At 34.4% G+C, this 27,943-nt stretch overlaps 1 protein-coding gene across 10 annotated transcripts in view; it reads left to right on the top strand.

The window, feature by feature from the left end:
- UNC79 (unc-79 subunit of NALCN channel complex) overlaps window positions 1–27,943 on the top strand; it is a 240,667-nt gene that overhangs the window by 60,511 nt on the left and 152,213 nt on the right. For all 10 annotated transcript variants that reach the window (XM_081830011.1, XM_081830016.1, XM_081830010.1 and 7 more), the window contains 2 exons: window positions 2,717–2,772; window positions 3,470–3,599. In XM_081830011.1, coding sequence (XP_081686137.1) covers window positions 2,717–2,772; window positions 3,470–3,599 — 186 coding nt within the window. The remainder of the gene's footprint in view (window positions 1–2,716; window positions 2,773–3,469; window positions 3,600–27,943) is intronic.

Here is a 27,943-nt window from a genome sequence, read left to right as displayed (position 1 = left end):
TCAGCAGATTCTCTCTTAGGTCTTACTGGCCAGAACTGAGTCACACGGCCATCCCTGGCTCCATGGGGGTCTGAGGAAGTATCTTGCTTTGTAGTCTGTGCATTGGGGGATGGACAAGGAAGAAAGGGTTGTTGATAGCAGTTGAGTAGCAACAACAGTGTCTGCCACAAGTAATGGGAGAGTGTTAGTCATGAAGTTGAAGGAAGAGAGTGTTTTGAAAAGGAGACAGGAGTCCGCAGCACTGAATGCTGCTGAAGGTCAAGTAAAAGGCAGACTGAAGTATGTCCGTTGAGTTGAATGACATAGAGGTCATCAGTGACTAAAGTGAAACCTGCTTCAGGGCTATGACAGGGTTGGATGACAGATTCGGGAAGATATAAAACAGGTGTCTAGGGACACCCGGGTGGCTCAGTCGGTTAAGCGGCTGCCTTTGGCTCAGGTCATGACCCCAGTACCCTGGGATCGAGTCCCACATCAGGTTCCTTGCTCAGCAGGGAGCCTGCTTCTCCTTCTCTCTCCCTCTGCTTGTGCTCTCTCTGTCAAATAAATAAAATCTTAAAAAAAACCCAAAAAACAGGTGTCTAACTAGGTGGAGATATCTTTTTTCCCCAAGTAAACATGGGCAAATGAAAGAAGCTTGCTGTTTCGTAGCTTCTAAGAATTCCTCAATGAGGTGGACTTGGTGCCTGAGTGATGAAAGACTCCCGTGCTAATCCATCAGTCTTTCATTTGCTATCTGTCCAAACTTGAGCAAGATAGGAAACTAAGCTAAGTAAGTTTCCTCACTGCAACATGGTGGTTATGAGATAATATGTATAAGGCTCTTAGCACAACACCTGACACATAATGAACACTCAATAAATATTGCTATTAGGCATTTTTTTTCCTGTGTAGTTCTTGATTATGTTGATGTAAGTTTATATTATATAATTATTATTACTAGGGATTGTCCTTAATATTTCTTTTGTTAAAAAGATGAAGGATCTTAGTAAAAAGCTTGATAAAGTCCAGGGCTTACATGATTTTTGAAATGTTGAATACTATAAGGAAATAAGTAATTTTTAATTTTATTGACAATTTTTATTATTAAAAAATTTTATTATTGAAGTATAGTTGACATAAATTATATTAGTTTCAGGTGTATGAGTTAGTGATTTGACAATTCTGTACATTATTCAGTGCTCACCGTAATAAGTGTGGTCGCCATCTGTCACCATACAGTATTATTACCATATTATTGACTGTATTCTCTATGCTGTACTTTTCATCTCCGTGACTTATTTATTTTATAACTGGAAGTTTCTGCCTCTTAATCCACTTCACCTGTTTTGCCCATCCTCCCATCCGCCTCCCCTCTGCCAACCACTAGTTTGTTCTCTTATTTATGAGTCTGTTTCTGTTTGTTTGTTTGTTTTGATTTTTCGATTCCACATGTAAATGAAATCATAAGGTATTTGTCTTTCCCTGTCTGACTTATTTCACTTAGTGTAATATCCTCTGGGTCTATCCATGTTGTCACAAATGGCAAGATTACATTCTTTTTTATGGCTGAGTAATGTTCCACTGTATATATTATATACCACCTTTTCTTTATCCATTCAACTATTGATGGACACATAGATTGCTTCCATACTTTGGCTATTGTAAATACTGTTGCAGTAAACATAGGGTTACACATATCTTTTTGAATTAGTGTTTTTGTTTTCTTTGGGTAAATACCCATAGTGGAATTACTGGATTATATGGTATTTTTCTATTTTTAATTTTTTGAGGAAACTCCATATTATTTTCCACAGGGGTTGTACCAATTTACATTCTTGCTGACAGTACAGAAGTGTTCCTTTTTCTCTACATTCTTTTTTTTTTTAAAGATTTTATTCATTTATTTGTCAGAGAGAAAAAGAGAGAGAGAGCACAAGCAGGGGGAGTGGCAGGCAGAGGGAGAAGCAGTCTCCTTGCTAAGCAAGGAGCCTGAAGTGGGACTCAATCACAACCTGAGCCAAAGGCAGACGCTTAACCAACTGAGCCACTCAGGCGTCCCTTTCTCTACATTCTTAACAACACTTGTCATTTCCTGTCTTTTTGACACTAGCCATTCTGACTGATAAGAGGTCGTATCTCATTGTGGTTTTGATTTGCATTTCCCTGATGATTAGTGCTGTTGAGCATCTTTTCATGTGTCTGTTGGCCGTTTGTATGTCTGTTCAGGTCCTCTGTCCATATTTTAATCAGATTATTTGTTTTTTTGGCGTTGAATTGTGTAAATTCTTTATATATTCTGGATATTAACTCCTTATCAGATATATTACTTGCAAATATCTTCTCCTATTTGGTAGGTTGTCTTTTTGTTTTGTTGATGGTTTCCTTCACTGTGCAAAAGCTTTTTATTTTGGTGTGGTCTCAATTGTTTATTTTTGCTTTTGTTTTCTTCCCCTGAGGAGACCTTTCCATAAATGTGTGGCACAGGCCCATGTCCAAGAGATGACTGCTTATGTTTTCTTTTAAAAGTTTTATGGTTTTAGGTCTCACATTTAATCCATTTTGAGTTTATTCTTATGTATGGGTAAAGATAGTGGTCCAGTTTCATTCTTTTGGAAATCAGTCACTTCTAATTTAATGATTAGATAAAAAGTCTTACTAATATATTATTATATCTCAAAGGATATTTTATTTGACGTTTATAATTTGTGTTCAAATTATATTTTCTTCCTTACAGTGTATCATTGTCAGTTATTGGAATGCCTCATGAAATATAAGCAAGAAGTCTGGAAAGTAAGTTTTGGGCCAAATTTAACTCATAGGCACAAACCCAATTTATATAATGGAGTGAAAATATTTTCAATATTAAAACAGGTCAGATTTATTGATGTCTTTTTATTTTGGTGTGGCAGGACCTGGAATTGTTTCCTTCCTGGTTAATTTATCATTTAAAGCAGAAATGATACTTGAAGAACACAGTGGCCTGACAGAAAAAGTAATTGGATAGCTCTTATTCTTAGAATTTAGCAAATACTATATTACATGGCAATTTTATTTCATTTGAAATGTTGATCGAGAACCTATCTTCTTTCAAATAGGAGATGTGGATTGTTAAGAAATGGGTTTTAGGAAAATATTTGAAAAATGCAGTGTTCGGCAAACTGGTTCATGCTATTCTAAAGTCTTCCTTTAACATTATCCTGGAGTAGAGAAGAATTTGTTAAAAGACAGTGTAGTTTTGATCTTTACCTGGAAGGGAAGGGAGGTGCTTATTTACAGGACCCATAAATAAATAATAAAAAATGATATTTTAATATGATCTCATCTGAGAAGCACACCTGGATGATGAGATGCCGGGGCGGGGGTGGGGGTGGGGAAGGAACCACCCAACCCTTCTATTGGATTTTGCACTGCTTTGGTAATGTTGAATGAACTATTTTCATCTTTATTTGATGATGCTAAGTCAAAGTATGCTTCCTGCTTCCTCTAGGATCTTTTGTATGTGATAGCCTACGGGCCTTCACAGGTGAAACCTCCAGCTGTGCAAATGTTGTTCCATTACTGGCCCAATTTAAAGCCTCCTGGGGCAATAAGTGAATACAGGGGCTTGCAGTATACAGGTAAGGAGGAAATAACCCTGTCATGCCACATTTTTATTTCTCTTGTGCCACATTTACCTCACCAATTTATTATTATTTTTTAAAATCTGGCTGGATTATATTTATATGCCTTTAGATATTGTCATTAACCCTTTCTGAAACTGGGTGGTATAAATTACATGAATGAAATTGATTTCAAGAGCCTCTATGACACCATAGCAAATTGCCCAAGTCTCAGTCTCACTCGCGTTACGCCTGGACTGGGGTTCTAACAATGGCTAACCTCAATCAGACGTGTGAACAGCGGGTGTTGCTGCAGATTTGCCCACCATTGGGCAAAACCCCAACTGGCTAATTCTGCTTGGATAAGAAGACTTGCATATTTGACATTACCAGTTCGTATGCTAAATAAAAATTAAGTGACCCTTCCTGTCTAGTTGGACAGGAAGAGTCAACAATCAGTGAATATTTGTATAACTAATAACTAAGAAATAGACATTGAATTCGAATGTAAAGGCTTATACTTACCAAAAAACAAACAAGCGTCAGGTCCTATGTGTTGTTTATGTTTACATATTGTAAAATCAAAGAAGGAACCTATGGCTAACGGAGTTTCTGATGCCCCTGACTACCCTCTCCCCCCACTTTGTTGTCTATATATTTTTATGAAAATAGGCGAGGGGGAAATTTTGGCAAGGTTAGCTTTTATTTGAGTTATTGTGAGATTCTGCACTGATGCTCTGAGAATCTCCTTTCTTGGTATTACTTGTCTTTCCAAAGGTGATTTGAGGTGGTTCAAAGGGGATTTAATTTAATTCAGGTGTCTGATTTATGTTTCTGACTAAAGCCAAATGTTAGAGATATTAACACCTGCTTTTTGGGCTTTACTGGTCTTTGATGGGCTTATTCTAAATTCAGAACAAATAATATTGGCTTTAGTGGTAGCAATAATGTTAATTAAAACAATGAAGGTAAATAGTACCTTTTTAAAAAATGGAAATTGGTATCATTGGCATTTTAAATCATGGATAGTAGGGAATGCTTAAGTGTTGCTAAGTGGATAATTTGTAAAAACAGGCAAAAAGTTGGAAGATTAATAAAATAGATGAAATGACTAAAATATTCAACTTCTCAGTAGATCCCTAAAATAAGCGTTTACATGATATATGAATTGGGAACTGGTATCAAATGAAATTTACTTACTTGATAAATATTTGAAGAGTTTCTTTTATGAGCCAGGCACTATTTCTTGATGATGTAAGAACTGATTCAGAACCAGACCCCATGGAGCTTAATGCAATTTGGAGATGGAAATTGAGTCACTTATTCAACAAATATTTATGAAGTGTCTACTATTAGCCAGGTGTTATTCTAGCCACTGAATGGTAAAGCAATGAAAAAAAGCAGACCCAAATCACTAATATCTTGGCACATACATTCCAGTTTTCTGGAAAAGACCAGGAAACCATTTTATAGTGTAGTAAGTACTAAGGTAGAACAAATACAGAGAGCTGTGGAAATATGCAGCAGGATCCTCTGAACTCCCCTGATGGTGGGCAGGTTTGGGGAGGATTAAGTTGTCAAGGAAGGTTCTCAAGTGAGTGAAAGGTAAGCCGATACCTGAAAGATAATGCACACTCTAGATGTCAAAGGGAGAGTGAATCATGAGTGGATAAAATGTAGATTTGGGGTAGAAGGAATAGCATCGGTTCAGACTTGGAGGCCATAGATAGCATGATCCTATTTAAGAACTGGAAAATGTTATGTGTAGCCAGACAATGGAGTGACAGGAGGAGAGCAGCTAGAGATAAGCAGAAAGCCTGGCAGGGCCTGTGAAGGAGTTGGGATTTTATCCTAACAGCAAAGGGAAACCACAGACAGGTTTTAAAGGGAGAAACCAACACAATGAGATTTGTCTGTTCAGAATATCCCAGAAGCCTCACAAACTGACAGTGGCTTCCGTTTACTCCCGTGACAGTACCCTCTGGGAAGAGCCAGCCGAACCTCTCTCCCCAGAATAGCTCAGTCTATGCCTACTAAGATCAGAGCGACTCTTTCTTCTTCTCTTGGCCTACTTGAACAAGATGTCTCTGTCTACTGGCATCCATCCTTCTGTCCATTCCTGTGATCATACCTCCACCCACTTCCATTCTTTCAACCGTGTAGCATTATGTGCCTGCTACCTGCCAGGTACTGTCCAAGGTCCTGGGGAAGCAACTCTCTTGGAACCCCCATTTTAGTGGACCATGGCATTCTGTACAGGAAACAAGAGATCATTGGAAAAAATCAATCGTTCTGGTCCATATATTACTATTTATCTAGCACTGGCTGTTTGTCAGACATTGTTCTAGTTGCTTCTATCTCACTTAATATTTTAGCCTTTTCCCAATTGAGCACAGTTATGGACCAAGCATCCTATTGGGTTTTATAGACATTTTCTCAGTCCTCAAAAAAAAATCTTGAGAGGTAGGTTTTCTTGTTTTAATGTTACAGGTGATGAGTGGGACACAGAATTTGAGTGACATCCCTAAATTCACACAGATAATAAAGGAACACAGCTTGAATTTGAACTTAGATTATCTTCGTTGAAAACCCACATTTTCCTGTTCTAACAGTATGACATCACTTCTGTCAATTCAGTTCTTTAGTTAAACTTTAGCTGGAGCATTAGAAATTTTCTACAATGTCTGCCACAATGAAATATGCACTGAAGGGTATCATCAGTATTTAGATGTCACTCCAACTCTAAATATACATTATTCTTAATGATAAAAATTATATGGATACAGAATTTTATGGGCTTGGAAACTCAAAGATAAAATACTTTCTTAGGGACCAGCAACTTTTATATACTTTCTGAGTGATTTATTTCTTTTTTAAAAAGTAAAATTAATTTTTTAAAAGGAAACTTTGCTTTTAGAAAAATTATAGAAATATATAATAAGGAAAAAAGTACTGCTACCTAGAAATGACCAGTGTTAACATTTTGGTATATTTCTCTCTAGTTTTTTTGATGCATATTTTAAAACAAAATGAGTTCATATTATATATAATTATACAAGGTTTCCATCCCAAGCTTCTGTTGTGTCATTTTTAAAATACAGAAAAGTTTAAAGAATAATACTATGAACACACTTACAGCCATGTAGATTTAATAATTGTTAGTAATTGACCATTAGTTTACCTGTACATGTATGTGTATATAAGTTATTTGTTGCTTTTTAAGCATAGTAACATAGGAATAATTAGAGCTTTTATGAAGATCAAACACTGAGGATTTGGTAATCTACAGTGTTTGCCTCTTTTGGGCTTATTGCTATTTATCAAGAACAAAAACTACTTAAGTTATTTTGGTCATTAAGTATGAGCCTTAAAGATGCAAAAATTACAGGAAGTTTCTTGGCAATGGAAATAGCCATTATGTTGTTCTATAAAGCTCTGCTTCTGTGGGGGGAGAAAGAAATTATTTAGCCTTTTTTTGGTGACTGTGTCTCAACTAGTAAATAATTTAGATCAGCACCAGTTGTTGTGTAGTTTCTATCTGAACTATGGACCAAAAGATGTGGCACAAGATACATTTCCAAGACAGTTTGTTGCAAACGTAAAGAATAACTAAAGATAAGCACTACAAGGTTAGACTTTGGTCTAGGCTACCAGATATCTAACTTTATATTAGTACCATTGGATTCTTGAGTTGTATACACGTACCAGAAGTTCTACCTTTTATGTTGTAACTTCTCCATTATTGAGTTCTTGTCTTTTTGTTATTTTATCTCCACAAGCTTTAAAAAGTGTTTTAAACCTTTTATATTTGTACTTTATACACATGTGGAAAAACACACAAATTATGGGGAACATCCTCCACCATATTTACCACCGTGATTACCTTCTCCTTCTAGCCCAAAAGTAACCACTAAATTGACTTGGAACATCAAAGATCAGTTTTGCCTATTGTTGAATTGTATATAAATGGAATCATATATTATTTATTTGTGTGTTTGTGCATGTGCGTGTGTGCATGTGTGTGTGTGATTTGTCTATGGGTTGAGCATAACCGTGTTTCATTCATTTTTATTGCTATATACATATTCTACAAAATGAATGTACCTCAGTGTATGTATTGATTTTACTATTAATGGATATTTGGGTTCCTGCTTTTTGGCTCTTACAAGTAATTCTGCTGTGAACATCCTTCTGTATATCTTTTGGTGCATGCATGCACACATTTCTGTTAGATATATGCTGAGGGTGGGATTGTTGGATCAGAGGGTATGCATGTATCTAATTTTTTTCATCTCCCCCTCCCCTGCATATATCTGATTTTGTTTGCAAACAGTTTTCCAAAAAGGGTTGTACTAATTTATACTCCCATTACCAGTATATGAGAGTTCTTTTTGTCTATATTCCACATTTTGGGCAATACTTTATTTTTTCAGAATTTTAGCCATTTTCAAGGGATGTAGAAGTATCTTACTGTGTTTATAATTTGCATTTCCCTGATTACTAATGAAGTTGGGCAATTTTTCATATATTTATTGACTATTTGGGTATCTTTATATAGTCTTTGTCAATAACATGTTGCAAAATATATTTTCTTATTTTTTTACTCTGTAAATGATGACTTTTGATTAGCTGAAGTTCTTATTTTAATGTAATCAAATTAGCAATCTTTTTCTTTATATCCTATCTAAGAAAATCTTTCCCAATACCAAAGTTATGATATTATTCTTTGTTATCTTCTAGAATATTTGTTTTTTACCTTGTACATTTAGATGTATCTAAAATTAATTTTTCTGTCTGGTGTGAGGTAAGGGTCAATTTTTTTTCTTATGGATAATCAGTAGACTCAACATCATTTATTGAAAAGATTGCCCTTTTCTTACTGCTCTGTAGTACCATTTTTGTCATAAATCAAGTGTCTATTTAAGGATGGTTCTCTTTCTGGATTCTTTACTTAGTTTAATTGGTATCTTTTTCCTTTTCCCAAAACCACACTGTCTGAATTAATGTAGTTTAATAATAAAACTTTATATCCTTCAGTGCGGGTCTTTCTACCTTATTGTAATTGCTGTTCTCTTCATTGTCTCTCCCTGCTTCCTCTTCTTCCTGTTCTTTCTCCTCCTCCTTATTTTCTTCTTCCTCTTTCACGATTATTCCTAGCTATTTGCTAAATTAAACACACACAAACACACACCTAAACTATTAGAATTTTTACGGAGATTGCCTTGAATCTATAGATCAGTTTGGGGAACTGACATCGTTATAATATTGAATCTTCCAGTCCATGTGCTAGAAGTATATCTCATTTATTTAGGCTTTCTTTAGTTTCCTTCAGTGCTGCTTTATAGTTTTCTGTATAGATGACTTGCCTATATCTCATGTAGTGTGTTCCTAGGTATTTATTTTTTGATGTAATTGTCAATGATGTATCTTTGAAAAATTACTTATTCTAACTCTTCATTGCTAGTATGTAGACATGCAATTAATTCTTGTATATTGATCTTGTATCCAGCAACCTTGCTAAATCACTTTTTAATTCTAATAATTATTTGAAGTTTAAAAAAAATTTCATGTGTGCAATTATATTATTGCTGAATAATAGCGGTTTAATGTCTCCTCTTCAGTCCTTAAGTCTTTATGTCTATTGACTTACTGTACTGGCTAAAACCTGCTGTGCTATGCTGAGTTTTAAGTTCCTTCATGGTTTCTTCTTTGACCCATTTAGAAGGATGATGATTAATTTCTAAACATATGGGGATTTTCCTTGTGAAGTTTTGTATTGATTCATAGCTTGATGTCTCTGTGGCCAGACAACATACTTTGAATTATTTCATTCCTTTAACACTTTTTACACTTTCTTTAGGGTTGAGCCTATGGTCATTTTTTAATGTTCTGTGTACTTAAAAAAAACCTTTGTATTTGGCAGTTGTTTGATACTGTGTTCTATATATGTAAAATAAAATTTCTTAATTGTGTAATTCACATCTTCTATATCTTTACGTATTTTTGTCTTTTTCTTCTATTGGTTACCAAGAATAGAATTTAAACATCTCCTACTATGATTGTGGATTTGTGTATTCCTCCCTGTAGTTCTATCAGTATTTGCTGTATAAATTTGAAGACTGCATACAAATTTACAATGCAACATCTTTCTGGTGAATTGAAACTTTTACCATTATGAAATGCATGTTTTTATCTCTAGTAATGTTTATTTGTGTTAAAATCTACTTTGTCTTAGACTAATATAGATATGCCAGCTTTCATGAGTGTTTGCATAGTTTAACTGTCCACCCTTTTATTTTCAACTATTTTATATTCTTATATTTTCATGTGTGTTGTAAGCAGCATGCAGTTCTATATTTTAAACTCAATTTTTATGACTTTTGCCTTTTATTTGGAGCACTTAGTTCATATCTGTCTATCTATCTAATTACTGGCATATTTGATTTTAAATCCACCATTTTTCTATTTGCTTTTTATTTCTCCTGCCTCTTTTGTGTTCCCTTTTTTCTCTCTTTTTTGCCTCTTTTGCACTGAATGAGCATATTTAAGTATTCTGTCTTACTGAGTTACTCAGTCTTCTGTATTCTCTTAATCTTACCCTAGAGATTATACCAGGCATTCTTGACTTATCAATGTCTAGTATAAAATAGTACTTTTACCCTTTCCTGTAAAATGATAGAAGACTTTAACATTTTTTTGCCCCCTCCAAACTTCCATGCTATGCTTTTATGCTCTTTCTATTTTTTATAATTTTACAACATGTAATTATTGTTCTTTGAAGTCATTATTCACTCAATTTTCTTTTTTCTGGCGCTTTTTTTCTTTTTATATTTCTAAGCTCCCATCTGGGCTTTATTTATTTTTTCCTTAATAATAACCTTTCTGTATTTCCTTTAGTGCCCTTCTACGGGATAAATTTTCTCAGTGTTTTTGAAATATCTTTGTTTTGACTTGATTTTTTAAAGCTATTTTCTCAGTATATAGAATTCTATGACAGTGATTTTATTTTCACACTTTGGAGGTATTTCATGATCTTTTCATTTTCATTGATTCTTTTGAGAAGTCAGCTATCATTGTTGCTCTTTTGAAAGTAAACTGCCTTTCTTTTTTTTTTTTTAAAGATTTTATTTATTTATTTGACAGAAAGAGAGAGAGAGAGAGTGAGCGCACAAGCAGGGGGAGCACCAGAGGGAGAGAGAGAAGCAGGCTTTCCACTGAGCAGGGAGCCCGATGTGGGGCTCGATCCCAGGACCCTGGGATCATGACCTGAGCCGAAGGCAGACGCTTAACTGACTGAGCCACCCAGGTGCCCCAAACTGCCTTTCTTTATTTTGAAAATTTTTCTTTTTTTCTAATTGGTTGAAATTTTGAAGAAAATATCTTTTTCCAGTTTTATTGAGAAATAATTGATGTATCACTGTATAAGTTTAAGGGCATACAGCATGATGATTTGATTTACATATATTGCGATTATCATGACAGCTTCAGCTAACATCCAGCATGTCATATAGATACAGTATAAAGAAAAGAAAGATGAAAAGAAAAAAATTTCTCCTTGTGATGAGAATGCTTAGGATTTACTCTCTTAACAACTTTCCTATATATCATATGGCTGTGTTAACTGTAGTCATCATGTTGTACATCACATCCCTAGTACTTATTTGTCTTATAACTGAAAATTTATACCTTTTGACCACCCTCCTCCAATTCCCCCTTCCCCCACCTTTCACCTCTGGTAACCACATCTGATCTCTTTTTCTATGAGTTTTTTTTAAAGTAAAATCATACAGTATTTGTCTTTCTCTGTCTGACCTATTTCATTTAGCATAATGCGTTCAAGGTCCATCCATGTTGTAAATGATAGGATTTCCTCATTTTTCATGGCTAAATAATATTCCATCATGTATGCATATCACAACTTCTTTATTCATTCATCCATGATATACACTTAAGTTGTTTCCATGTCTTGGCTATTGTAAATAATGCTGCAATAAACATGGGGGATGCAGCTATCTTTTTGCGTTAGTGCTTTCATTTCCTTTGGATATGTTCCCAGAGGTGGAATTGCTGGATCATATGGTAGTTTTATTTTAATTTTTCAAGGTTACTCCATATTGTTTTCCTTAATGGCTGTACCAATTTACAGTCCCCCCAACAGTGTACAAGGAATACCTTTTTTCCACATCCATACTAGCATTTGTTTTCTCTTGTCTGTTTGATCATGGCCATTCTAACAGGTGTGAGATGAGATAATTTGCATTTCCCCAACGACTAGTGATGTTGAACAAATTTTCATGTGCCTGTTGGCCTTTTGTATATCTGCTTTTAAAAAATGTCTGTTCAGCTATTCAAGTCCTTTGCCCATTTTAAAAATTGGGTTATTTGTGTTTTTGCTATTGAGTTCTGTGAACTCTTTATGTATTTTGGATATTAATCCCTTATCAGATATATGGTTTATAAGTAAATATTTTTTCCATTCTGTAGGTTGTTTTTTTGCTTTGTTGTTTCTTTTGCTGTACAGAAGCTTTTTAGTTTGATGTAGTCCCATTTTTTTTATTTTTGATTTTGTTGTTTATGCTTTAGGTGTTGTATCCAAAGCGTCATTACCAAGACCCATGTCAAGGAGCTTTATTCCTGTGTCTTCTAATAAGAGTTTCATGGTTTCAGGTCTTACATTTAAGTCCTTGATAAATTTTGAGTTAATTTTTTGTGAGTGGTATAAGATAATGGTTCAGTTTCATTCTTTTATATGTGAATATCAAATTATACCAGCACCATTTATTGAAGAAACTGTCTTTTATCCACTGAAGTATTCTTGACCCCTTGTCAAATATTTACTTGGCTATATATGCTTCAGTTTATTTCTTGGCTTTTGATTCTGTTTCATTGGTCTATTTGTCTGTTTCTATACAATACCATACTGTCTTGTGTACTGTAGCATTATAGTATAGTTTGAAATCAGGGAGTGTGATGCCTTCTGTTTTGTTCTCCTTTCTTAGGATTTCTTTGATTATTTGGGGTCTTTTATGGTTCCATATACATTTTAGGACTGTTTTTTCTACTTCTGTAGAAAATGCCATTGGAATCTTAATAGGGGTTGCATTGAATCTATAGATGGCTTTTGGTAGTATTGACATTTTAATAATATTGATTCTTCTACTCTATGAACATGCAATACCTTTCTGTTTATTTGTGTCTTTGATTTCTTTCATTAATGTCTTGCAGTTTTCAGGATAGAGATTTTTCGCCTCTCTGATTAAATTTATTCCTAAGTATTTTATTGTTTTTGATGCTACTGTAGATGGGATCAATGTTTTTATTTCTTTTTCAGAAAATTCATTGTTAGTGTATAGAAATGCTACTGATTTTTGTGTGTTAATTTTGTATCCTGCAACTTTATTGAATCATTGATTAGATCTAACAGATTTTTGGTTACGTCTTTAGGATTTTCTATATAAAATCATGTTATCTGCAAATAGAGATAATTTTACCTCTTCCTTTCCAATTCTCATACCTTTTATTTCTTTTTCTTGCCTGACTGCTCTAGCTAGGACTTCTAGTACTGAGTTTAATAGGAGTGGTGAGAATGGGCACTCTTGTCTTGTTCCTGATCTTAGAGGAAAGGATTTTAACCTTTGATTGTTGAATATGTGGTTAACTATAGGCTTGTCATATATGGCCTTTAGTATGTTGAGATATGTTCCTTGTATGCCTTGTTTGAATTTTTATCATGAATAGATGCTGAATTTTGTCAAGAACTTTTTCTGTGCCTATTGAAATGAATATATGATTCTTTTCTTTCATTCTATTAATGTGATGTATTACACTAATTGATTTGCATATGTTGAGTGATTCTTGTATCCCAGGGACAAATCCCAATCAATCATGGTAAATAATACTTTTATGTGCTGCTGAATTTGGTTTGCTAGTATTTTACTGAGAATTTTTGCATCTATATTAATCAAGGATATTGGCCTGTAGTTTTCTTTTCTAATAGTGTCTTTTTCTGGTTTTGGCATCAGGATCATGCTGGCATCATAAAATGAGTTTGGGAGTGTTCCAACCTCTTTGATTTTTTGGAAGTGTTTGAGAAGGATTGTTGTTTTCTTTTTTAAGTGTTTGGTAAAAGTCATCAATGAAGCTATTTGGTTCTGGGCTTTTGTTCATTGGGAGGTTTTTGATTACTGATTCAATCTCCTTACTAGTAATCAGTCTATTCAGATTTTCTATTTCTTTCTGATTGAGTCTTGGTAAGTTGTATGTTTCTAAAAATTATTCCATTTCTTCTAGGTTGTCCAGTTTGTTTGCATATGGTTGTTCACAGTAGCCTCTTATGCTCCTTTTTATTTCTGTGGTATCAGTTGTAATGTCTCCTTTTTCACTTATAATTTTGTTGATTTGGGCCTTCCCTCTTTTTTCCTTTGGTTAGTATAGCTAAGGATTTGCCAATTTTGTTTATCTTTTCAAAGAAGCAATTCTTAGTTGGGTTAATCTTTTTTATTGGTTTTCTGTTCTTTATTTCACTTATTCTGCTCTACTCTTAATTATTTCCTTTCTTCTGCTGACTTTGGGCTCATTTTGTTCTTTTTTTTTTTTTTTTAAAGATTTTATTTATTTATTCATGAGAGACAGAGAGAGAGGCAGAGGGAGAAGCAGGCTCCCAAGGAGCAGAGAGCCCGATGTGGAACTCGATCCCAGGACCCTGGGATCATGACCTGAGCCGAAGGCAGACGCTTAACCATCTGAGCCACCCAGGCGCCCGGGCTCATTTTGTTCTTTTTAGTTCCTTATGGTGTGGAGTTAGGTTGTTTATTTGGGATTTTTCTTGCTGCTTAATATAGTCATTTATTGCTATGAATTTCCCTCTTTGAACTGCTTTTACCACATCCCATAGGTATGTTTCCATTTTTGTTTGTCTCGGGAAGCTTTTTTATTTCATCTTTAATTTCTTCTGTGATCCATTGGTTGTTCAAGAGATTGTTGTTTAATTTCTATGTGTTTGTGAATGTTCCAGTTTTCTTCTTTTTATTGACTTCTAGTTTCATGCCATTGTGGTTAGAGGAGATATGTGGTATGATTTCAGTCTTCTTGAATTTGCTAAGACTTGTTTTGTGGTCTATCTGTATATGTGTGCCCTATATATATGGCTATCTTAGAAAATGTTCCACATGTGCTTGAGAAGAATGTGTATTATACTGTTGTTGGATAGAGTGTTCTGTTTATGTTTATCATGTTCATTTGGTCTGTAGTGTTCAAATCTGCTGTTTCTTTATTGATTCTGTCTGGGTGATCTATCCATTGCTGAGAGTAGGTTTTCTTTATTTTTTGATTTTTCAGCAGCTTTACTATGATATATCTAGTTGTGATATTATTTATGTTTGTCTTTTTGGGGGATTCATAGGACTTCATGGCTTGATGTCTCGAGTTTGGGGAAATTGCCAGGCATTATCTCTCTTTTGTTAGTGATAATAGTACTTTATTAAGGCATATTTTACATATAGCAAGATGCACAGGTGTCAAGTATATGGCTGGATCAATTTCGACAAATGTATAATGCTCATTTAATCATCACCCAGATAAAGATAATAGCATGTTTCCATCACCCCCAGAAAGTAATAGCATGACTCTTTCTAATCAGTGCCCTCTCTTCCACCTTGATGTAGTCACTGCTCCTGTTTATATATATTTCCTATATTCGTATAATTCAGGGATTCATATAAGTAGAGATCAAAGTATGTTTGTGTCTGATCAAAGATTTTGCATCTGACTTTTTCACTCACAGAATGTTACTCAGATTAATCTATGTCGTTGAGGATATTAGTAGTTCTTTTAATTGCTAAGTAAGTATTCCACTCCATGAATATACCAGCTTTTTTTTTTTTTCAACTCTGATATTCATGTACATTGGGTTTGTTTCAAGTTTATGGCCAGTATATATGAAGCTGCTATGAACATTTTATACAAACCTTGTGTGGGCATATGCATTCATTTCTCTTGGGTATATACCTAGAAGTGTAATTGCTGGGTCATAGGGTTTATAAGAAAATTCTAAATAGCTCTGTAAAGTGTTTATGCCATTTTACATTTCATCCAATAATGTATGAAAGTTTCAGTTGCTATACACCCTTGCTAACACTTGCAACTCTCAGTGTTTTGAATTTTAGCTATTCTGGTGGGTGTGTATCTCATTGTAGTTTTAATTTGCATTTCCTGGATGATTGATGTTGAGTATCTCTTCAAATTCTTCTTGGTCATTCAGATATCTTATTTTATGAAGTACCTGATGAAATCTTTTACATAGGCATTAATTAGATTGTTTGCCTTTTTTTAAAAATTTAAATTCAATTAGCCAACATATAGTACATCATTAGTTTTTGGTGTAGTGTTCAATGATTCATTAATTGCATATAACACCCAGTGCTCATCAGATCGTGCCCTCCTTCATGCCCATCACCCAATTACCCCATCCCCCCACCTCCCTCCCTTCTGCAACCCTTAGTTTGTTTCCTAGAGTCAAAGTCTCTCATGGTTTGTTTCCCTCTCTGATTTCTTCCCTCAGTTTTCCCTCCCTTCCCCTATGGTCCTCTGCACTATTCCTTATATTCCACATATGAGTGAAACCAAATGAGAATTGTCTTTCTCTGATTGACTTATTTCACTTAGTATAATACCCTTCAGTTCCATCCATGTCAATGTAAATGGTAGGTATTCATCCTTTCTGATGGCTGAGTAATATTCCATTGTATATATGAACCACATCTTCTTTATCCATTCGTCTGTTGAAGGACATCTTGGCTTCTTCCACACTTTGGCTATTATGGACATTGCTGCTATGAACATTGGGGTGCATGTGCCCCTTCTTTTCACTACATCTGTATCTTTGGGGTAAATACCCAGTAGTGCAATTGCTGGGTCACAGATAGCTGCATTTTAAACTTCTTGATTATTGTTTTACAGTTGTTTTTATGTAGTGTGGTAGGAGTCATTTGTTAGATTTATATATTACAAATATTTTCTTTCAATATAGGATTGCTGTTTTACTTTCCTAACAGTCTTTTGATGAGCATGAGTTTTTAATTTTGATAAACTAAAATTTATTATTTTTTCATTTATGGTTAGTGCCTTTTATGTCCTAAGAAATATTTGCCTTCTCCAAGATAGTCTTCCTTGTTTTCTTTTGGAAGCTTTATAGTTTAGCTCCCATATTTAAGTGTTTAGTTTAATTTTTGTATGTGGTAGGTATGGCTCATTTATTTATTTATGGTTTGTTCCAGTACACTTTGTTGAAAAGTTTATCCTCTGACTTGTATTGGCCTCTTGGTCAAATATATGTGAGCATATTTCTGGACTGTATGTTGTTTCATTGATCTGAATACCAGTACAAATATCTTAAATACTTTGGCTCTATAGTCTTAAAGCAAGATAGTACAAGTCTCTGATGGGTTTTCTTTGCCTAGTTTAGGTCTAATGCATTTCCATATAAACTTCAGTATCAGCCTTCATTTCTACAAAAATAATTCTGCTGGGATTTGATCTGGATTGTGTTAAATCTATGGTTCCATTTGGAAATGATTGATATTATAAAAATATTGTTTTCTAATCCATGAACATGATATATCTCTTCATTATATAGGTCTTTTAAAATTTCTCTCAGCAGTGTTCTGTTGTTTTCAGTATAGCATTTTTGTATTTCTTTTGTTAAATTGGTTCGTAGATATTTGATTTTTTTTGATGCTGTTGTAAATGGCATTATTTAAAAATTTAATTTCCAATTGTTTATTGACAGTATGCAGATATTTAGTTGTTTTTTGCATATCCATGTTTAGCCCATGATTTTGCTAAATTCAGTTAGTACTAGTAGTTGGTTGATTCCTTGGATTTTCTATATAAACAATGGTGTCATCTGTAGATAAAGACAAATTGCTACTTTCTTTCCAATTTTTATACCTTTATCGTTGTTTGTTTACTTGTTTGTTTCATTGCCTAGGACTTTCAGAACAATGCTGAATAGAAGTGGTGTAAGAATGACCACCATTGTGTTGTTCCTGACTTTAGGGAATATTTCACCATTAAGTGGTCTTTAGCTTTAGGGTTTTGCGGATATCCTTTATGGTCAGTTTGGGGATGTTTTGGTTTCATTTCCAATTGACTGAGAGCTTTTTTTTTTTTTTAAAGATTTTATTTATTTATTTGAGACAGAGAGAATGAGAGACAGAGAGCATGAGAGGGAGGAGGGTCAGAGGGAGAAGCAGACTCCCCGCCCAGCAGGGAGCCCGATGCGGGACTCGATCCTGGGACTCCAGGATCATGACCTGAGCCGAAGGCAGTCGCTTAACCAACTGAGCCACCCAGGCGCCCCTTGACTGAGAGCTTTTATCCTGAATAGATGTTAAACTTTTTCAAATACTTGGATAAAATAAAACAACAACAGATGAGAAAACAATAAAAGTGATGTATTTCATTGTTTTCTGCCCTTTACTATTTTCCTCCTTTTCTTTTCTTGAGTTTAATTTTCTCTCCTTTCCCCCCTAGGTTCTTGAAGTGAAGGCTTAGATTGTTGACTTTCAGCACTAAAATTTTTTCTAATTATCCATTTTTTTCCTTCAGATTTTTATTTTAATTCTAGTTATTTAACATATAGTGTAATATTGGTTTCAGGAGTAGAATTTAGTGATACATCACTTACATATAACACCTAGTGCTCATCATAACAAGTGCCCTCCTTAATCCCTATTACCCATTTAGCCCATCCCCCACCCACCTCCCTCCGTCAACCCTCAGCTTGTTCTCTATCATTAAGAGTCTCATGGTTTGCTTCCCTCTCTCTTTTTTTCCTCCCCATATGTTCATCTGTTTTGTTTCTTAAATTCCACATGTGAGTGAAATTGTATGGTATTTGTCTTTCTCTGACTTATTTCGCTTAGCATAATACACTCTAGCTCCATCCATGTTGTTGCAAATGGCAAGATTTCATTCATTTTGATGGCTGAGTAATATTACACACACACACACACACACACACACCACACCTTCTTTATCCATTCATCTGTTGATGGACATTTGGACTCTTTCCATAAATTGGCTATTGTTGATAATGCTACTGTAAACATTGGGATGCATGTACCCCTTTGAATCTGTATTTTTATATCCTTTGGGTAACTATCTAGTAGTGTATTTGCTGAGTCATAGGGTAGTATTATTTTTAACTTTTTGTGGAACCTCCATACTGTTTCCTAGAGTGGCTGCACCAGTTTGCATTCCCACCAACAGTGTAAGAGGGTTTCCCTTTCTCCACATCCTTGCTAACATCTGTCATTTCCCGTGTTGATAATTTTAACCATTCTGACCAGTGTGAGGTGGTATCTCATTGTGGTTTTGATTTGTGTTTCCCTGATGATGCGTGATGTTGAGCATCTTTTCATGTCTGTTAGCCTTCTGGATGTCTTCTTTGGAAAAACGTCTATTCATGTCTTCTTCCCATTTCTTAACTGGATTATTTGGCTTTGGGGTGTTGAGTTTGATAAATTCTTTATAGATTTTGGATACTAACCATTTATCAGCTAAGTCATTTGCAAATATCTTCTCCCTTTCCATCAGTTGCCTTTTAGTTTTGTTGATTGTTTCCTTCCCTGTGCAGAAGCTTTTTATCTTGATGAGTCCCAATAGTTCGTTTTTGCTTTGGTTTCCCTTGCCTCTGGAGACATGTCTAGCAAGAAGTTTCTAGGACCAAGGTCAGAGAGGTTGCTGCCTGTGTTCTCCAGGATTTTGACCGTTTCCTGTTTCACATTTAGGTCTTCCATCCATTTGGATTTTATTTTTGTGTTGGTGTAAGAAAGTGGTCCAGTTTCATTCTTCTACATGTTGCCGTCCAGTTTTCCCAACACCATTTGTTGAAGAGACCGTCTTTTTTCCATTGGATATTCTTTCCTGCTCTGTTGAAGATTAGTTGACCATATAGCTGTGGGTCCATTTATGGGTTTTCTATTCTGTTCCATTGATCTATGTGTCTGTTTTTGTGCCAGTACTATACTGTCTTGATGACTACAGCTTTGTAACATAGCTTGACGTCTGGAATTGTGATGTCTCCAGCTTTGCTATTCTTTTTTAAAATTACTTTGGCTATTCAGGGTCTTTTCTGGTTCCATACAAATCTTAGGATTGTTTGTTCTAGCTCTGTGAAAAACGCTAGTGGTAATTAATCCATTTAAGGTTACCAGTTTCCCTCTAAGCTCTACATTAGCTGTATCCCATGAATTTTGATTTGTTGTGTTTTCACTCTCATTCATTTAAAAATATTAAAAAATTTTTAGTGCTAGATCTTTGCCTGTGTTATTTAGGAGAATGTTGTTTAATTTCCAAATATTTGGGTTCTAGTAATTTTTTGTTTTGATTTCTACTGTAATTCATTGTAATCAGTGAATTTTTTAATACTATAAGGATGTCATACCATTTTTTTCTGATAATGAAACAAATTATCGGACAGAAATTTGACACTATTCTTGTGATTTTATCCCTAAATGTAATATGATATTTTTTTCTCTGCCTCTTTTAAAGATTTTCTCCTTATTTTTGGCATTTAGTAGTATTAATGTAGTTTCATTATGATCTGCTTAAGTGTAGTGGTCTTTGTATTTATTCTGCTTGAGGTTTGTCAAGCTTCTTGAATTTGTGGTTTTATGTTCGTCATCAGTGTTGGAAAAATGTTGGGTGTTATCCTTTCCAGGTATTTATTCTGCACCTTTCTTTTTCTCCTCTCCTCTTGGGATTTAAAACAAAATATTTGTTATTGTTTCAGAGGTCTCAGGTACTCATCTCCCACCTATGTATTTTTGGAAAAAAAAAAAAGTTTATCTGTGCTTTAGTTGGGTTTATATTAACCTGTCTTTAGGTTTACTAATCCTTTCTTCTGCTGTGTCCAATATTTTTTTAAAAGTCTATTTAATTATATATATGTATATTTTTGTTTGTTTGTTTATTTTTGTTTTTTGTATCCCTCTTTCTGGAACTCCAGTGACATATATGGTAGACCTTTCTTCCGTGTATCCTATGAATAATTTTTGTATTCTCCTCCCCCATTTCATCTTTCTGTGCTTCATGCTGAATCTTTTGTTTCCAAATTATCTTCCTTTTCACTAATTCTGTAACCTCCCAATTGTATTCTTAGTTTTGTTAATTGTATTTTTAAGCTCTAGAAATTCCATTTAGTGCTTTAAAAAAGAAATCCCAATTCCTTTATGATATCTTCTAACTTGTCTTTTACTTTATAGAACATATTAGGCATAGTTATTTTAAAGTTTGTTTCTGATAATTCAATTTTCTGAATCTCTGGAAATTCTGATTTTATTGTCATTTCTTTTGTTTACTTGTCTTGTATATATATATATATTTTTAATTATGTGCAAGACAATACATAAAAAAACTATAGAGCTAATTTGAGGGTTAGAATGTTACATTTCTTTAGATAGGGTTTGCTTTTGCCTCTGGAAATTTTGAGGCTATGGACATTAGTAATCCAGGTCACCTTAATGCACCTCAGAAAAAATGTATGGTCCATTCTTGAGATGATTTGAGGCTGGTCTCGGGCCCTTTGAGGGTTGGTCTGATTCTGGTTCCCTTTACTCTATGGTATGGCCTTTTGGGACCTCTGCCCACAATCTAGGGAGATTTTTAGGTATCCCATTCCTTGATTGTCCCCAAATTTCAATTTTTGTTCTCCTACTTCAAAGAATTTGTTGAAGTCTGCTCATCTTGTGGAATTGACCGATAGAGAAAGAGACAAAGGAGGAAGCATGGCCTTAAATGCCAATTTCACCTTTTGATGATTCTTTCTTTTTTTGGATCATGGCCCCATAATTCTCCCATTCTGTTCTCAGTTTTTGTTTGTTTGTTTGGTTTTGCTTTTAATTTTGTCCAGTTTTCTAATTGTTCTCACTAAGACAATCAGCTTGAATTAATTTTTCTGTCATTTTTTTGGAAATGGAACCTAAACTCATTCTGTAATATTTTCAAGAGTGGAATGTCAGTCATATATATTTTTTGAGCTCAGCTATATAAGAATATCTTTCTATTTCTTCACACATGAGAGAAAACTGCTTCACTGTGAAAAATATGTAAATATTGCTTCATTGTTTTCTGGCATTTAGAATTATAGAAGACAAATCTTAGACCAGTGTTATTTGTCTATTATAGAAATCCTTTTGGTTGCTCTTAATTCTTGGAGATTTACTTATGAAAAAAACTTTTCTTATATAAATATATATATTTTAAGGATTTACTTATTTATTTGAGAGAGAGAGAGAGAGAAGGGGCAGAGGGAGTGGGAGAGAGAATCTCAAGCAGACTTCACGCTAAGGAAGGGGCCCAACTCAGGGCCCGATCTCACGACCCTGAGATCATGACCTGAGCTGAAGCCAAGCATTGGAGGCTCAATCGACTGCACCATCCAAGTGCCCCTTTCTTATATATTTTTTATATATGAGTATCTTTTTATTGACTTTTGCCTATAATGTTAAGAGTGTTTTCAATCCGGAAATTCAGGTCCTTTTTCAATCTTTTAAAGGAAATTTCTCATTAATGAAATTTTAAATTATTGCTTTTTTCAAATTGTTTTGGTATGTTCCTCAGGAATACCTACAATTCATAGGTTAGATTTTCATTTTCTGTGCTATGTAGCTATTCTAACCACTATTTTCCATGTTTTTATCTTGTATATTCTTAGCTTCTCAGTTTGGTTTACTGTATAACTTACTTGACTTTTCCCCAAAATCAGCTCTATTTATTGCTTTGAATTAGGTTTCTAATTTTTCTCTTTTATTTTTAGTTTAATTATACTTAACATATCTCTGTCCAAATTCATTTTTATCTCATTCTGTTAGCTTCCCGTCTCACCATGAATTTCTATGACTTTCTACTCCTGTTTTTATAGAGGCCATGTGTTCTCGCATCAAGTTGCAGATGCTATAATACCTATTTTGATTCATAGACTAGATAGTTTTCAGACATGTTTTCTCTCAGGCATCAGTATGATATTCTTTCCTTTGAAGTATCTATTTGGTTGGCCCTTTGTTTTTTTCTTTTTAAAATCAATTTTGCTGGTCCTCTTAGTGGCCAAATGAGTCTGGACCATGCCCCATAGTGATGCTGTCCTGGACCATGTAGCAGCCAGGTGAGTCTGAACCAGAATTGAAGTCCCATCAGTGGGGACCATCTTGTACCTGGCTTCCATCTCTTCATCCTGAGGGTGCAGAGGTCTGAGCCAGGCCAGGAGTGTTGGGCCTCTTTGACCAGATGCACATGTGTGTTCACCTAAGGGAACCTCATCTGTGTGAATGAGGCTGTGGCCAGGCGACTGGGCCACTGGCCACCCCTGCAGTATCAACTAGATTGTTGTGTGGCCTGATTGCTATGTTCATTCCTTATATGTGCAAAGACTTGAGCCAGGCTGCATGGGTTCCATCCTGGCTCCAGCATGATCTTGTCAAGTTACTTAAGCGTTCTATGCTGGATCTGTGACCTTTGAGGATATGGCCATGGACTTAACTCTGGAAGAGTGGCAGCAGCTTGATTCTGCTTAGAGGACTGTCTTCAGGGACATGATGCTAGAAAAAGATAGGAACCACACATCAGTGGGATGCCCTGTTTCCATGTCAGATGTGATCTTCAAATTGGAGCCAGGAGAAGAGCTGTGGATGATGGCAGAAGGAACACCACCTCCAGGCTAGTCTAGGAGATGACTGGGGAATTGCTAATCAAATAGGAATATAAGGAGAGACTTCGGAATCAAGTGAACTGCATCTATGATAAAACACCTACTGAGCAGAAAGGCTATGGATACGAAGGTTTTGCAAACATATTTCATCTCATCTCATTTGCAAACATATTTTATCCCATCAAGACAAAAAACTCCATAAGCATGTCTTAGGTGGAAGGAGTTTAAAAAACTTAGATTTACTTAATTTAGAAGAAAGAACCTTTATGAACTTAGTGGAGATGAAAAATCATTCAGTTATAATTAATTTCAAATGAAGCATGACAAAATTCATACAGGTAAGAAAACCTATGAATGTGGGAATGTGTTTAGTCAGAAGTCCTATCTGATTGGACACCAGAATGTCCATCCGGGAGTCGGAATGTAATGAGTGTGGGAAAGTCCTTACTGATAATAATCCTGTACTAGACACATGAGATCTCATTCAGGTGAGAGACACTATGAATGCAAATTCTGCCAGAAAGCCTTTAGTAGAAAAATGTACCTCATTATACACCAGAGAATTCAAACTAGAGAGAAACTCTATGAAAGTGAAAATGCCTTCAGTAGTAGTTTTTATCTTAATCAGCATGAGAAAAGTGCATACTGGTAATAAACCCTATAAATATAATGAATGTGGGAAGCTGTCCTGTCTGTGGTGGGTTGTTACAGCAGCCCTGACAGACTAAGACATCATTACTGCATATAAACCTCAAATCATAAATTACTTTGGCAAGAAGAATTCTGAAATTTTTTTCTCTTCTGAACTTGTGTCAGTTAGGATTCCTTTGTGTTGGAAATGACACAGTATTTAAAACTGATTTAACAAAAGGAAGTTTATTGGTACATATCACGGGAAAGTCCAGTATAGCTACTTAAAAGGAAGAAAAAGAGATAATTTGACAACTTGTGAAAAGACTCAATATTGAGTCTTCTGATCCATGAACATGGAGTATCTAACCATTTATTTAGGCCTTGTTTAATTTCTCTCAGCAATGCTTGCTAGTTTTCAGTGTATAGGTCTTATAGATATTTTGTTAAAGATATTTGTAGATACTTTATGGGTTTGGATGCTGTTGTAAAGAGTATTTAAAAATTTAATATTCTACTTGTTTATTGCCATTACATAAAAATATAATTGATATTTAAAAAATTATTTTATTATGTTATGTTAATCACCATACATTACATCATTAGTTTTTGATGTAGCGTTCCATGATTCATTGTTTGCATATAACACCCAGTGCTCCATTCAGTACATGCCCTCTTTAATACCCATCACCAGGCTAACCCATCCCCTCACCCCCCTCCCCTCTAGAACCCTCAGTTTGTTTCTCAGAGTCCATAGTCTTTCATGGTTCATCTCCCCCTCCGATTCCCCCCCCTTCATTTCTCCCTTCCTAGTATCTTCTTCTTCTTCTTTTTTTTTAAACATATAATGTATTATTTGTTTCAGAGGTACAGGTTTGTGATTCAACAGTCTTACACAATTCACAGCGCTCACCATGTGCTATGGTGAGTGCTGAAAATGTAATTGATTTTTGTATTTTGACTTTATATCCAGTGACCTTGCTAAACTCACTTATTAGTTTTTGTAGCTTATTTGTAAGTTTCTTAAGATATTCTGTGTACATGATTATACTCTTTTGCAAATAAATATAATTAAAATTTTTTCTTCTTCCTTACTAATTTGTATGTCTTCCTAATTTGCCTGCCTGCCTTCTTTCCTCCCTCCCTCTCTCCCTTCTTTTCTTCTTTCCTACCTATCCTCCTTCTTTTCTCTCTTTCCTTTTCTCATTGCAGTGGTTCATATTTCCAGTTCAATGTTGAATAGGAGTGCTACAAGTGGATATCTTTGTTTTCTCCCCTAGTCTCTAGGGGGCATGTATTCAGACTTTCAGCATTAAGTCTGATGTTGGTTGTAGGCTTTCCACAGATGCTTTTTATCAGAGTGGGGAAGTTCCTCTCTATTCTTAGTTTACTGAGAGTTTTTTATCATGAGTGAATGTCAATTTTAGTCAAATACATTTTCTTCTATTAAGATGATCATATGACTTCTTTCCTTTATTTTGTTAATATGGTAAATTACATTGCTTTGCTTTGCATTGTGAATTCAACCTTATATTACCTGGGCTAAGTTCCATATTGTCAGCTTTATTATGTTGCCAGACTCAGTTTGCTAGTTTTTGTTAAGTTTTCTTGCTCCTACACTTATGAGGGACATTGACCTAGTTTTCTTTTATTATAATTGTCATCTGGTTTTGTTTACAGAATGATGCTGACCTCATAAAATGAGTTGGGAAGAATTTCCTCCTGTTCTATTTTCTGAAAGAGTTTTTGTAGAATTTGTATTATTTATTCCTTAAATAATTAATAGAATTCACTGGTGAATCCATATGGACTTGGGGTTTTCTCTTTAGGAAGGTTTCACATTATCAATTCAATTTAATGTTATGGGGCGTTTAAGTTTTCAACTTTTTATTCAGTCATATTTGTAATTTTGTAATCTGTTTTTTGAGGAATAAACGATTTATGCATTTTGTCTAACTTGCCAAATTTATTGGCATATCTATAGGATCTGTGGTGATGCCCTACCTTTCACTCTTGATACTGGTAATTTGTTTTTTTCTCTGTTTTTTTTTTTTTTTTTAATTCATCAGGCTAGCTAGGTGGCTTATCAATTTTATTGGACTTTCCAAAGATCCAGCACTTGGTTTTATGATTTTTCTCTATTGGTTTCTTGTTTTCAGTTTCATTGATTTCTGCTTCTGTCTTTATTATTCCTTCTATTAACATTGAGTTTAACATGTTCTTTTTCTGTCTTATTAAGATAGAAGCATAAATTGTTTATTTTGGACTTTTTATATTATCTAATTTAATAATTTAAAGCCATAAATTTACCTTTAAGCATTGTTTAGTTTCATCCCACAAATTTGATATGCTGTGATTTCATTGTATTTCAATACAGAATATTTTCTAATATTCCTTATGATTTTTCCTTTGATTTGTGGGTTGTTTAGGAGTGTGTTTGTTTAAGTGCACAAATATTTTTTATTTTCAAGATATCTTTTTATTTATTTCTAGTTTAATTTCACTGTGGTCAGGCAATGTACTCTATGATTTCATTCCATCTAAATTTTTGAACCTTATTTTATGGACCAGAATATTGTCTCAAGACTGAGAGGATTGTTGAAATTTACAACACTAATTATGGATTTATTTCTCTTTCAGTTCTGTCAGTTTTGCTTCATTTAATTTGAAACTCTATCATTAGATGCACACATATTTATGATTGATATGTCATTTTGATGAATTGACTCATCGTGAAATACTCTTCTTTATTATTGGTAATATTCTTTGTTCTGGAGTCTACTTGTTTCATATTTATGTAGACACTCCAGCTTTCTTGTAATTAGCATTATATTAGTGTGATGTAACTTTTTCTGTTTACTCTTTTAAAAAATATTTATTTATTTGAGTAATCTCTACACCCAGTGTGGGGCTCACAACCCCAAGATCAAGAGTTGTATGCTTTTCTGACTGAGCCAACCAGGCGCCCCTCTGTTTACTTTTAACTTATCTATCTTTATATTTCAAGTGTATTTCTCACAAGCAGCCTATATTTTGGTAATGGTTTTTGAAAAAGTTAAATCCTTTTTAACAATCTCTGCCTTTTAGACCATTTACATGCCATGTAATTATTGTTTAGGCCATTTACATTTAATGTAATTACAGATATGGTTGGGCTTACGTCTATCATCTTACACTTGTTTTCTATTTGTCCCAATTATTCCTTGTTCATTTCTTTTTATTACCTTGTCTTCTTTTTGGTTAATTGTTTTTAGTATTCCATTTTATCTCTGTATTGAATTATTAGCTATACCATTTTAAGAAGAATTGCTCTAGGGTTTACAATATGTACCTTTAACTTCACAGTCTACCTTCAAATAATATTATACTAGTTTACATGTAATATAAGAACCCCGTGCATTTTCATTTCCTCCCTCCCATCCTTTTTTGTTCTTGTTATCAAATATTGACTTCTATATATATTATTAGTCTCACAATACATGGCTGTTCTTGTTTTAAACAGAAAATCATTTTTAACAATACGTAAATATAGGTAGAAAGTCTTTTGTGGTTATTCACATGTGCATAACTACCATGTGCAGAACTCTTTATGCCTTTGTGTAGGTTCTAGCTTCGATCTGATATCATTTTCCTTCAGCCTTCCTTCAACGTTTCTTGTTGTGGAGCTCAGCTGGCAATGAATTCTCTTATCTTGTGTTTGTCTTCAAATAGTCTTTATTTCATATTCATTTTTTGAAGGATATTTTCACTGGGTATAGAATTATAGGTTGACAGTTTTTTTCTTTCAGCCTATTAAAGATGTCGTTCCATTGTCTTCTGGCTTGCATTGTTTGTGACGAGAAATCAGCGATCATTCTTATCTTTGTTCCCCTGTAAGTAATGTGTCTTTTTTTCCTGGTTGCTTTTAAGATTTTCTCTTTATCATGGTTTTTCATCAATTTGATTATGATGAGTTTTAGTGTGATTTTCTTTGCTTTTATTTTGCCTAAGATTCATTGAGCTTCTTGGATCTGTGGGCATATAG

The sequence above is a fragment of the Leptonychotes weddellii genome, chromosome 9, assembly GCF_054177405.1.
Source record: "Leptonychotes weddellii isolate Sample4059 chromosome 9, ASM5417740v2, whole genome shotgun sequence".
Classification (NCBI taxonomy): Eukaryota; Metazoa; Chordata; class Mammalia; order Carnivora; family Phocidae; genus Leptonychotes; species Leptonychotes weddellii.
This window is presented reverse-complemented; position numbering and strand designations above follow the sequence as displayed.